The sequence below is a fragment of the Anoplopoma fimbria genome, chromosome 4, assembly GCF_027596085.1.
Source record: "Anoplopoma fimbria isolate UVic2021 breed Golden Eagle Sablefish chromosome 4, Afim_UVic_2022, whole genome shotgun sequence".
NCBI classification, from domain to species: Eukaryota; Metazoa; Chordata; class Actinopteri; order Perciformes; family Anoplopomatidae; genus Anoplopoma; species Anoplopoma fimbria.
Genome location: NC_072452.1, coordinates 26271190 through 26285005, shown reverse-complemented (window position 1 = coordinate 26285005; position 13816 = coordinate 26271190). Strand labels below are relative to the sequence as shown.

Genomic DNA, 13816 nt, shown 5'->3' with positions numbered 1-13816 from the left:
GAAAGATCTTTTTATTCTTTGAAGATGTTCTGTTGAGGTTTTGCAGATCTCCCAGTATTCAGAGTTGTGTTGTGAGTTTTTAGTTTAGAGGTGAAAATGCTTTTCAAGACTTTTTAAGACCTGACTTCCATCTTTGTTTCCCCTAGTTCCTCTCTGCATGGTGTGAATGTATAATACAAACGAACATTTCCTGATCCATTTAAGAAAAGTTCAGTTTTATTTCAGCTTGAGTCTTATTTACATAACTTTATCATCATCACAATATGTAAAAAATCAGGTTTGATACATTCTTAGTACAAACAGTTTGTATAAAAGCAACAGATCTACATTATTATGGTAAAATATACAATGTTTTATTTACAACGTGGCGTCTGAAGAAGGTTCTGTACATTTAACATTTAAAGAGTCCTCTGTTGATCCGCTGCTCTGTGTTTCAGGTGAAGTCGCACTTCTTTCCTCTTCAGTACACTTTGGACCTACAATGAAAAAAATGAAAAAAAGGGACAGTTTAAATATGAATTTGAATATTTTCCAGACTTAATAAAAGATTTTCTTGGATTGAGAACCCCCACATCAGACCTGGAGAAGGTGGAGATGGAGAGGAGCCCGAGCAGGAACTCCAGGCCGTAGAAGCAGAGCAGGACGGCGCTGAGGATGAACTCCAGCCGCAGGACGAAGGTCTGCAGCAGCAGGTAGTAAACGGCCAGCGCGGCACACGGGAACAGGATGAAGAGCGCCGCACACGAGGCCAGGGAGCGCTCGCACAGGTTCCCCTTCCAACCTGAACAACGACGACAGCAGGTCAGTGACTGCAGCTGCCCCGTCAGCCCACAGGAAGCCACAGTACAGCCACACTAACCGGATACACTTCACCACATTTTCTTCTGTTTTAGCACAAAGTCTGCATTTTTAAACACCTGAAAACGTCTCCAGACTGAAATTCACCACCTTTTTATTATTTATAATTATTCTATTATTTAGAATACTTTATATGATACCACTATTTAGTCATACATATCAATTTATCAGCACTCAGGAAAAGTCATTTGAAAACCTGCAGGGAAGTCTAGTCACGGTTGCAGCAGTGCAAATATCTAAGAGCATCTTCGTAAATCCAAAACAAAGAAATGATAAATCATCTCTGTTTGTCACAGTGACAGATATGCGTTAGGTCTCTTGGCGGTTTAATCTTGGGGTTAAGTCAAAGATTCAGTGAATAAACTTTTAAAGTTGTGGATTGCTTTTCCAAAAAGTGACGAACAACTCCATGTATCAGGAGCAAAGAGGCAACGCCGCCAGGTGACATATGTTTAAGAGAGACCCATTTAAGCACTGATGCGATTTTTACCAAAATAAAATAAACTAGTGAGTTCAGACATCACTGCTCACCGTAAAAGATCCTGAGCGTCTCCAGACCGAGGAAGAGCAGCAGCAGCACCACGTCCAGAACCAGATTATCTGACGGGTAGGGGAGTAAAATACCTGCACGCAGAAAAAATAAAGTTTATCCATCAGCTTTAAGTTGAACATTTAAGATGTTTGGAAATGACTGACAATCATTTAGTGTTTGTTGCCACCAAAGCAGAAACGTTTGATCTTGAGGGAATAAAATGTTAAATTTTTTGGACACTGTGATGACATCTTCAGCCATAACGACTGTAGATGTTTTATTTTTAATCAAGTTCTTCGACCTTCCTAAGGGCTGTTTGTATTTTATATATATATATATATATATACTATATTCACTTTATTATTAAAACAGTTAAATGTGCCTAAACGTTGTATGAATGTATCTGTGTTCATATGCCCTTTTTTTCTAGTATTTGTACCTTGTTTCTTTTATTAATAAAAACTGAAATTGTTCCTTATGTTTGGCATTTGTTACTGGCATCAATATTCACACATATTTACCTTTTACTGATTTAACAGGTAACAAATACAACTTTTAACTAGTTTTAACCAATTACAGCCATAAGAAATGTCTGTTGTTTTGAGTAATAATCTGCATCAATACGACAGTAAAGTGGAACAAGGATTTCTTCATATGTCTATATATGTCTATATATATATATATATATATATATATATATATATGTCTATATATATCTATATATATGATATATATAGACACATTTTTACATACATTTAACCTTTTTTTTAATTTTGGCATACAGCTTAAACTCATGCATATTTAATATAATATAGTTATATATAAAATATGAAATATATCATATTTTATTGGCTTTCCATCTAGACAACTGAAAGTTTAATTCACATTGAGCCTTTTTCTCATGCATTCTGGTTTCCCAGTTTTCACTCGTAAAAATCGTTGCTGAAATGCATCAAAACTGAGAAAAAAAGATGGAAAGAAATCCTCCTAACGAGAAAACATCTTTCTGCAGAACTCTTTTGTTTCCTTTCTCACTAATAATGTTGTGAAGACGTGTGACGGCGTCTCTTAAACACCTTTATAGACGAACATCAGGATCTCTGCCAGGTAGAAGGCAGCAAAGTACCAGCTGTTCAGGTAGAAGAGGACCTGCAGAGGAGTGGACGAAAGCTGAGGGAGAACGAGTCAAGGACAACACACACACACACACACACACACACACACACACACACACACACACACACACACACACACACACACACACACACACACACACAGGTGTGTTTGTGCATCAGTTTCATGTGAAGGATACGATTGGTTGGCTCCCTGCAGAGATGAAGAGAAAATATAATAAATCAAAATAATTAATCAAATTGCATCACTGTATTAAGCATCATTTAACCAAATTTCCAGAAGCACTAATAGTTCAGAATGTGAGTTTTATTAATTTACAAAAGTTAAAATCAAACAACATAAAAATGACCAGCAGTGTGATGAAAACATTTTATATTAAAGTATATGTTGATATATACTTGTATATCATTTAATATTTATTAAAAAGAAAAAGATGAAGTCTGTTTTGTCTTCTTTCTTCCTTTAAGAATCTGAACACGTGAAGGCAGCAGTAGTGACAACAATATGTTAGTAATAATACTAGCAACAGTGAGGGAAGAAGTACTCAGATCCTTTACTGAAGTAAAAGTAGACAAACCCTAGTATAAAAATACTCCATTACAAGTAAAAGCCTTTTAATATTTGTATATATAATACTTGTATATATAATAATATTTGTATTTATAATACTTGTATATGTAATAATAGTTGTATTTATAATAATATTTGTATTTATAATAATATTTGTATATATAATAATATTTGTATTTATAATAATATTGTATTTATAATAATATTTGTATATATAATAATATTTGTATATATAATAATATTTGTATTTATAATAATATTTGTATATATAATATTTGTATTTATAATAATATTTGTATTTATAATAATATTTGTATTTATAATATTGTATTTATAATAATATTTGTATTTATAATAATATTGTATTTATAATAATATTTGTATTTATAATAATAATATTTAATATTTGTATTTATAATAATATTTGTATTTATAATAATATTGTATATTTAATAATTTATAATTATTTGTATATATAATAATATTTGTATTTATAATTTGTATAATATTTGTATATATAATAATATTTGTATATATAATAATATTTGTATTTATAATAATATTTGTATTTATAATAATATTTGTATTTATAATATTTGTATATTAATAATATTTGTATATATATAATATAATAATATTGTATTTATAATAATATTTGTATATTTAATAATATTTGTATTTATAATATTTGTATTTATAATAATATTGTATATTTAATACTTGTATTTATAATATTTGTATATAATAATATAATAATATTTGTATTTATAATATTTGTATATATAATAATATTTGTATTTATAATAATATTTGTATTTATAATAATATTTGTATTTATAATATTTGTATATATAATAATAATTTTATATATAATAATATTGTATATATAATATTTTTGTATATATAATAATATTTATATAATATAATAATAATATTGTATTTATAATAATATTTGTATATTTAATAATATTTGTATATATAATAATATTTGTATTTATAATAATATTTGTATTTATAATAATATTTGTATATATAATAATATTGTATATTTAATAATACTTGTATTTATAATAATATTTGTATATATAATAATATTTGTATATATAATAATATTTGTATTTATAATATTTGTATATTTAATAATACTTGTATTTATAATAATATTTGTATATTATAATAATATATATTAATATTTGTATTTATAATAATATTTATATATATTAATAATATTTGTATATATAATAATATTTGTATTTATAATAATATTTGTATTTATAATAATATTGTATATATAATAATAATATTTGTATATATAATAATATTTGTATTTATAATAATATTTGTATATATAATAATATTTGTATTTATAATAATATTAATATTTGTATATATATAATATTTGTATATATAATAATATTTGTATTTATAATAATATTTGTATATATAATAATAATATTATAATAATATATAATAATATTTGTATATATAATATTTGTATATATAATAATATTTGTATTTATAATAATATTTGTATATTTAATAATATATAATAATACTTGTATATATAATAATAATATTTGTATATATAATAATATTTGTATATTATAATAATATTTGTATATATAATAATATTTGTATATATAATAATATTTGTATATTTAATAATACTTGTATTTATAATAATACTTGTATTTATAATAATATTTGTATATAATTTTGTATATATAATAATATTTGTATATATAATAATATAATATATTTATAATAATATTTGTATATATAATAATATTTATATTTATAATAATATTTGTATATTAATAATATTTGTATTTATAATAATATTTGTATATTTAATACTTGTATATATAATAATATTTGTATTTATAATAATATTTGTATTTATAATAATATTTGTATATATAATAATATTGTATATATAATAATACTTGTATATATAATAATATTTGTATATATAATAATATTTGTATTTATAATAATATTTGTATATATAATAATATTTGTATATATAATAATATTTGTATTTATAATATTTGTATATTTAATAATACTTGTATATTATAATATTTGTATTTATAATATTTGTATATAAATATTGTATATATAATAATATTTGTATATAATAATACTTGTATTTATAATAATATTTGTATTTATAATAATATTGTATATATAATAATATTTGTATTTATAATAATATTTGTATATAATAATAATATAATTGTATATATATATATAATATTTGTATTTATAATAATATTTGTATTTATAATAATATTGTATATATAATAATATTTGTATTTATAATAATATTTGTATTTATATAATAATATTTACTTGTATTTATATATATTGTATATATAAATAATATTTATAATATTTGTATATATAATAATATTTGTATTTATAATAATATTTGTATTTATAATATTTGTATATATAATATATTGTATATATAATAATATTTGTATATTTATTGTATATTATAATAATATTTGTATATATAATAATATTTGTATTTATAATAATATTTGTATATTTAATACTTGTATAATAATATATATATTTGTATATATATTTGTATATATAATAATATTGTATATTTAATAATATTTGTATATATAATAATATTTGTATTTATAATAATATTTGTATATATAATAATATTTGTATTTATAATAATATTTGTATATATAATAATATTTGTATATATAATATTTGTATATATAATAATATTTGTATATATAATAATACTTGTATTTATAATAATACTTGTATTTATAATAATATTTGTATTTATAATAATATTTGTATATATAATAATACTTGTATATATAATAATATTGTATTTATAATAATTTGTATTTATAATAATATTTGTATTTATAATAATATTGTATATTTAATAATATTGTATATATAATAATACTTGTATATATAATAATATTTGTATTTATAATAATACTTGTATATATAATAATATTTGTATATATAATAATATTGTATATATAATAATATTTGTATATTTAATAATATTTGTATTTATAATAATATTTGTATATATAATAATATTTGTATATATAATATTTGTATTTATAATAATACTTGTATTTATAATAATACTTGTATATATAATAATATTTGTATATATAATAATATTGTATATATAATAATAATAATTGTATTTATAATAATATTGTATTATAATAATATTTGTATATTTAATAATATTTGTATTTATAATAATATTTGTATATATAATAATATTTGTATATTATAATAATATTGTATTTATAATAATATTTGTATATATAATAATATTGTATTTATAATAATATTGTATATAATAATATTTGTATATATAATAATATTTGTATTTATAATAATATTTGTATATTTAATAATACTTGTATATATATTTGTATATATAATAATATTTGTATTTATAATAATATTTGTATTTATAATAATATTTGTATATATAATAATATTGTATATTTAATAATACTTGTATTTATAATAATATTTGTATTTATAATAATATTTGTATATAATAATATTTGTATATATAATAATATTTGTATAATAATATTTGTATATTATAATAATATTTGTATATTTAATAATACTTGTATTTATAATAATATTTGTATTTAATAATATTTGTATATATATAATAATATTTGTATATAATAATACTTGTATTTATAATATTTGTATTCATAATAATATTGTATATATAATAATATTTGTATATTTATAATACTTGTATTTATAATACTTGTATTTTAATAATATTTGTATATATAATAATATTAATATTTATAATAATATTTGTATATTTAATAATACTTGTATTTATAATAATATTTGTATATATAATATTTGTATATAATAATATTTGTATATATAATAATATTTGTATATATAATAATATTTGTATTTATAATAATATTTGTATATATAATAATAATTGTATATAATAATATTTGTATATATAATAATATAATAATATTTTGTATATATAATAATATTTGTATATATAATAATATTGTATAATAATAATACTTGTATTTATAATAATAATAATTGTATATATAATAATATTTGTATATATAATAATACTTGTATAATAATATTAATAATATTTGTATATAATAATAATATATAATATTTATATATATAATAATATACTTGTATATATAATAATATTGTATATATATAATAATATTTATTATAATAATATTTGTATATATAATAATATTTGTATATATAATAATATTGTATATATAATAATATTGTATATTTAATCATATTTGTAATAATAAAGTATAATAACAATAAAGTATCGCAGGTCATCACGCAGGTTATTTGTAACATGCATGTCTTACATGTGAAAACATGAGTCCTGTGTGTAAACCGACTTTTGTCAATAAAGTTTTGATATTGAACACATGCTAACGCTAAGCTAACGCGGGCTAGCTGCTTCAGAGGCCACATAAGCGGGCCTTCTCCTCCCCGGTGCTCTGGTGCCACGGTTAACTGTCGGTGAATACGTTAGAATACAGATTATTATTAATATTAGTATTATTATTTGTCATTTACATCTTTACGAGGCACAAAGAGTGAGCGACCTACCCGACGCCATGTTTGGTTTCCATGGAAACAGCCTGAGAGGAAGTGCTTCTTCTTCGTTTGGTTTCAACCGCAGCGGGTTCAGCTGCTGCCCCCTGCTGGCTGTCTGTGATACTACTACTAATACCACTAACACCACTAATACTAATACTAATAATACTACTACTACTATACCACTAATACCACTAATACTAATACCACTAATACCACTAATACCACTACTACTACTAATACTACTACTACTAATACTACTACTACTGATACCACTAACACCACTAATACTAATAATAATAATACTAATAATACTACTACTGATACTAATACTACTAATACTACTAATACTGATACTACTACTACTACTACTACTACTGCTTTTATTAATACTTATGCTATTACTCGACAACTACAAGGGATTTTCTTTGACGTATTGGTGAATAATATAAACATAGTAAGAATAAAAATAAAAAAGTATTGGAAAAGACATAAGACATAATTAGTGAAAAGAAGAAAATTACAAGTTACGTAATGTGTTCAAATATACTTTAAGAAATCAACAGTATATCTGAATTAAAAGAGGTGTGACGAAGTCTAAAAATTATAAATAATACAAATATTGCAAATAAATAAATACTGTAATTATTTACAATATGTAAATGTGTTTTTGTCTATATACTGTATACAGCATGTATGATTTAGTTATTGACAGTGACAGTGAATAATGATATGTACATGTTAAAAAATATACTTAATTAGAAGTACTAGCATGATCCTATACATAAATAAGTAACAAATGTAAAAGTATCCATTATGTTGAGTGACATATATTATATCATTGTGATATAATTATTGATGCATTAATGTGTTCATCACTTGAATTCAATTCAATTCAATTCAGTTTATTTTGTATAGCCCAGAATCACAAATTACAAATTTGCCTCAGAGGGCTTTACAATCTGTGCACATGCGACATCCTCTGTCCTTCCCTCACATCGGCACAGGAAAAACTCCCCTAAAAAACCCCTTTAACAGGGAGAAAAAAGGAAAATAAAACATTAAATAAAGATAATAAAACATTAAATAAAGAAAATTTATATGTATGAACAAATGTCTCAATAAAGAAAATGAAACATTAAATGAAGAAAATAAAACATTAAATAAAGAAAATGAAACATTAAATAAAGAGAATGAAAAATTAAATAAAGAAAATGAAACATTAAATAAAGAAAATGAAACATTAAATAAAGAAAATGAAACATTAAATAAAGAAAATAAAACATTAAATAAAGAGAATGAAACATTAAATAAAGAAAATGAAACATTAAATAAAGAAAATAAAACATTAAATAAAGATAATGAAACATCAAATAAAGAAAATAAAACATTAAATAAAGAAAATGAAACATTAAATAAAGAGAATAAAACATTAAATAAAGAAAATGAAACATTAAATAAAGAAAATGAAACATTAAATAAAGAAAATGAAACATTAAATAAAGAGAATGAAACATTAAATAAAGAAAATAAAACATTAAATAAAGAAAATAAAACATTAAATAAAGAAAATAGAAACATCAAATTCGTGGCATCAACTTAAGATTTAAAAAAGAAGAACTTGAAAATATAAATAAAGACAAATATATAAATAAATATAAACATGTTTTATATGTATGAACAAATGTCTCAATAATTAAATAAAAAAATAAAAATTAAATCTAAGCATGCAATGCATTAAATAAAGCCGAAACATTAAATAAAGGAGGTTAAAACATCAAATAAAACCGTGAAAAACATGGTAATCCGGCACACCGGTATACAGGAGGATGAAACATTAAATAAAGCATCCTAAAACATTAAATAAAGAAAATGAAACATTAAATAAAGAAAATAAAACATTAAATAAAGAAAAATAAAACATTAAATAAAGATAATTACATTAAATAAAGAAAATAAAACATTAAATAAAGAAAAAATTAAATAAAGAAACATTAAATAAAGAAAATAAAACATTAAATAAAGAAAATAAAACATTAAATAAAGAAAATGAAACATTAAATAAAGAGAATGAAACATTAAATAAAGAAAATAAAACATTAAATAAAGAAAATAAAACATTAAATAAAGAAAATAAAACATCAAATAAAGAAAATGAAACATTAAATAAAGAAAATAAAACATTAAATAAAGAAAATGAAACATTAAATAAAGATCAATAAAACATTAAATAAAGAAAATGAAACATTAAATAAAGAAAATGAAACATTAAATAAAGAAAATGAAACATTAAATAAAGAGAATGAAACATTAAATAAAGAAAATAAAACATTAAATAAAGAAATTAAAACATTAAATAAAGAAAATAGAAATTGCATTAAATAAAACTTAAGATCTTAAAAATAAAACATTAAATAAAGAAAATAAAACATTAAATAAAGAAAATAAACATTAAATAAAGAAAATGAAACATTAAATAAAGAAAATGAAACATTAAATAAAGATAATGAAACATTAAATAAAGAAAATTAAACATTAAATAAAGAAAATAAAACATTAAATAAAGAAAATAAATTAAATAAAGAAAATGAAACATTAAATAAAGAAAATGAAACATTAAATAAAGAAAATGAAACATTAAATAAAGAAAATGAAACATTAAATAAAGAAAATAAAACATTAAATAAAGAAAATGAAACATTAAATAAAGAGAATGAAACATTAAATAAAGAAAATGAAACATTAAATAAAGAAAATAAAACATTAAATAAAGAAAATGAAACATCAAATAAAGAAAATAAAACATTAAATAAAGAAAATAAAACATTAAATAAAGAAAATAAAACATTAAATAAAGAAAATAAAACATTAAATAAAGAAAATGAAACATTAAATAAAGAAAATGAAACATTAAATAAAGAAAATGAAACATTAAATAAAGAAAATAAAACATTAAATAAAGAAAATGTAACATCAAATAAAGAAAATGAAACATTAAATAAAGAAAATGAAACATTAAATAAAGAAAATGAAACATTAAATAAAGAAATAAAACATTAAATAAAGAAAATGAAACATCAAATAAAGAAAATGAAACATTAAATAAAGAAAATAAAACATTAAATAAAGAAAATAAAACATTAAATAAAGATAATAAAACATTAAATAAAGAAAATGAAACATTAAATAAAGAAAATGAAACATTGAATAAAGAAAATGAAACATTAAATAAAGAGAATGAAACATTAAATAAAGATAAATAAAACATTAAATAAAGAAAATAAAACATTAAATAAAGATAATAAAATATTAAATAAAGAGAATGAAAAAACATTAAATAAAGAAAATAAAACATTAAATAAAGAAAATAAAACATTAAATAAAGATAATATATTGTGTTTTATATAAAGTAATGAAAAATTAAATAAAGAAAATGAAACATTAAAAAAAGAAAAAAAACATTAAATAAAGAAAATATAAAACATTTCCCGGTAAAGAAAATCTAAAACATTAAATAAAGATAATGAAACATTAAATAAAGAAAATGAAACATTTAAATAAAGAAAATGGTACATTAAATAAACCGAAAGAATAAAAAAACATTAAATAAAGAAAATGAAACATTAAATAAAGAGAATGAAACATCAAATAAAGAAAATAAAACATTAAATAAAGAAAATAAAACATTAAATAAAGAGAATAAATAAAACATTAAATAAAGAAAATAAAACATTAAATAAAGAAAATAAAACATTAAATAAAGATAATGAAACATTAAATAAAGAAAATGAAACATTAAATAAAGAAAATGAAACATTAAATAAAGAAAATAAAACATTAAATAAAGAAAATGTAACATTAAATAAAGAAAATAAAACATTAAATAAAGAAAATGAAACATTAAATAAAGAAAATGAAACATTAAATAAAGAAAATGAAACATTAAATAAAGAAAATGAAACATCAAATAAAGAAAATAAAACATTAAATAAAGAAAATAAAACATTAAATAAAGAAAATAAAACATTAAATAAAGATAATAAAAGATTAAATAAAGAAAATAAAACATTAAATAAAGAAAATGAAACATTAAATAAAGAAAATGAAACATTAAATAAAGAGAATGAAACATTAAATAAAGAGAATAAATAAAACATTAAATAAAGAAAATAAAACATTAAATAAAGATAATAGATGATATTGCAGCCTTCGTGGCATCAACTTAAGATCTTAAAAATAAGAACTTGAAAATATAAAAATATACATATATATATATAAATATATTGTGTTTTATATGTATGAACAAATGTCTCAATAAAGTTATTGAATTTAAAAAAAAAATAAAACATCTACCCAGCATGCAATGCGAATCGCGAACCATTTCCCGGTCAAGGGATTAAAACATTAAATAAAGAAAAAATAAAACATTAAATAGCTATGCTAAACTATAAAGGTAAAGAAATGAAACACATTAAATAAAGTGAAAAACATTAATCCGGCAAACCGGTAAACAGGAAATGAAGATAATAAAACATTAAAAAAGAAAATGAAACGTTAAATAAAGAGAATGAAAACACAAACAAAGAAAATAAAACATTAAATAAAGAAAATAAAACATTAAATAAAGAAAATAAAACATTAAATAAAGAAAATGAAACATTAAATAAAGAAAATAAAACATTAAATAAAGATAATAAAACATTAAATAAAGAAAATGAAACATTAAATAAAGATAATAAAACATTAAATAAAGAAAATAAAACATTAAATAAAGATAATAGATGATATTGCAGCCTAAAGGCATCAACTTAAGATCTTAAAAATAAGAACTTGAAAATATAAATATATACATATATATATATAAATATATTGTGTTTTATATGTATGAACAAATGTCTCAATAAAGTTATTGAATTAAAAAAAAAATGAAAATTAAATAAATAATAAACCCAGCATGCAATGCGTTGTGATCGAAACCTATTTCCCGGTCACCGGGATTCTAACACGTTAAACTAAAGAAAATAAAACATTAAATAAAGCTAAGGAGGTAAGCATCAAATCCACCGGTAATGGTACATTAAAAAACCGAAATCCGGCACACCGGTAAATAAAGGAGGATGAAACATCCAGTGAAACATCCGTGAAAACATTAAATAAAGACGTCATGAAACATTAAATGAAGAAAATGAAACATTAAATAAAGAAAATAAAACATTAAATAAAGATAATGAAACATTAAATAAAGAAAATAAAACATTAAATAAAGAAAATAAAACATTAAATAAAGAGAATAAAACATCAAATAAAGAAAATAAAACATCAAATAAAGAAAATGAAACATTAAATAAAGAAAATAAAACATTAAATAAAGAAAATAAAACATTAAATAAAGATAATAAAACATTAAATAAAGAAAAAATAAAACATTAAATAAAGATAATAAACTTTAAATAAAGAAAATAAAACATTAAATAAAGAAAATTAAATAAAGAAAATGAAACATTAAATAAAGAGAATGAAACATCAAATAAAGAAAATAAAACATTAAATAAAGATAATAAAACATTAAATAAAGAAAATGAAACATTAAATAAAGAAAATGAAACATCAAATAAAGAAAATAAAACATTAAATAAAGAAAATAAAACATTAAATAAAGAAAATGTAACATCAAATAAAGAAAATGAAACATTAAATAATGAAAATGAAACATTAAATAAAGAAAATGAAACATTAAATAAAGATAATAAAACATTAAATAAAGAAAATGAAACATTAAATAAAGAAAATAAAACATTAATTAAAGAAAATAAAACATTAAATAAACAAAATGAAACATTAAATAAACAAAATAAAACATTAAATAAAGAAAATAAAACATTAAATAAAGATAATAGATGATATTGCAGCCTTCGTGGCATCAACTTAAGATCTTAAAAATAAGAACTTGAAAATATAAATATATACATATATATATATAAATATATTGTGTTTTATATGTATGAACAAATGTCTCAATAAAGTTATTGAATTAAAAAAAAAATAATAATAATTCTACCCAGCATGCAATGCGTTGTG

The 13816-nt window shown here is 19.2% G+C and overlaps 1 protein-coding gene across 1 annotated transcript; it reads right to left on the bottom strand.

The window, feature by feature from the left end:
- Positions 1–228: 228 nt before the first annotated feature.
- Positions 229–7803, bottom strand: tmem216 (transmembrane protein 216). The gene is made up of 6 exons (XM_054598086.1): positions 7751–7803; positions 2703–2716; positions 2467–2560; positions 1390–1482; positions 580–781; positions 229–476 (listed from the first exon to the last, which is right to left on the bottom strand). The coding sequence occupies exons 1-6, from the start codon at positions 7758–7760 to the stop codon at positions 461–463; spliced, it is 429 nt and encodes a 142-aa protein (XP_054454061.1). The 5' UTR covers positions 7761–7803; the 3' UTR covers positions 229–460.
- Between the last annotated feature and the right edge of the window lie 6013 nt (positions 7804–13816).

Bases quoted from the DNA above. Each gene is read 5' to 3' on its own strand.
- tmem216 (XM_054598086.1), bottom strand. The intron at 1,483-2,466 runs GTGTTTAAGAGA...TTCTGCGTGCAG, and splicing joins CCTGATGTTCGTCTATAAAG to GTATTTTACTCCCCTACCCG. The intron at 782-1,389 runs GTGAGCAGTGAT...GTCGTTGTTCAG, and splicing joins GACGCTCAGGATCTTTTACG to GTTGGAAGGGGAACCTGTGC.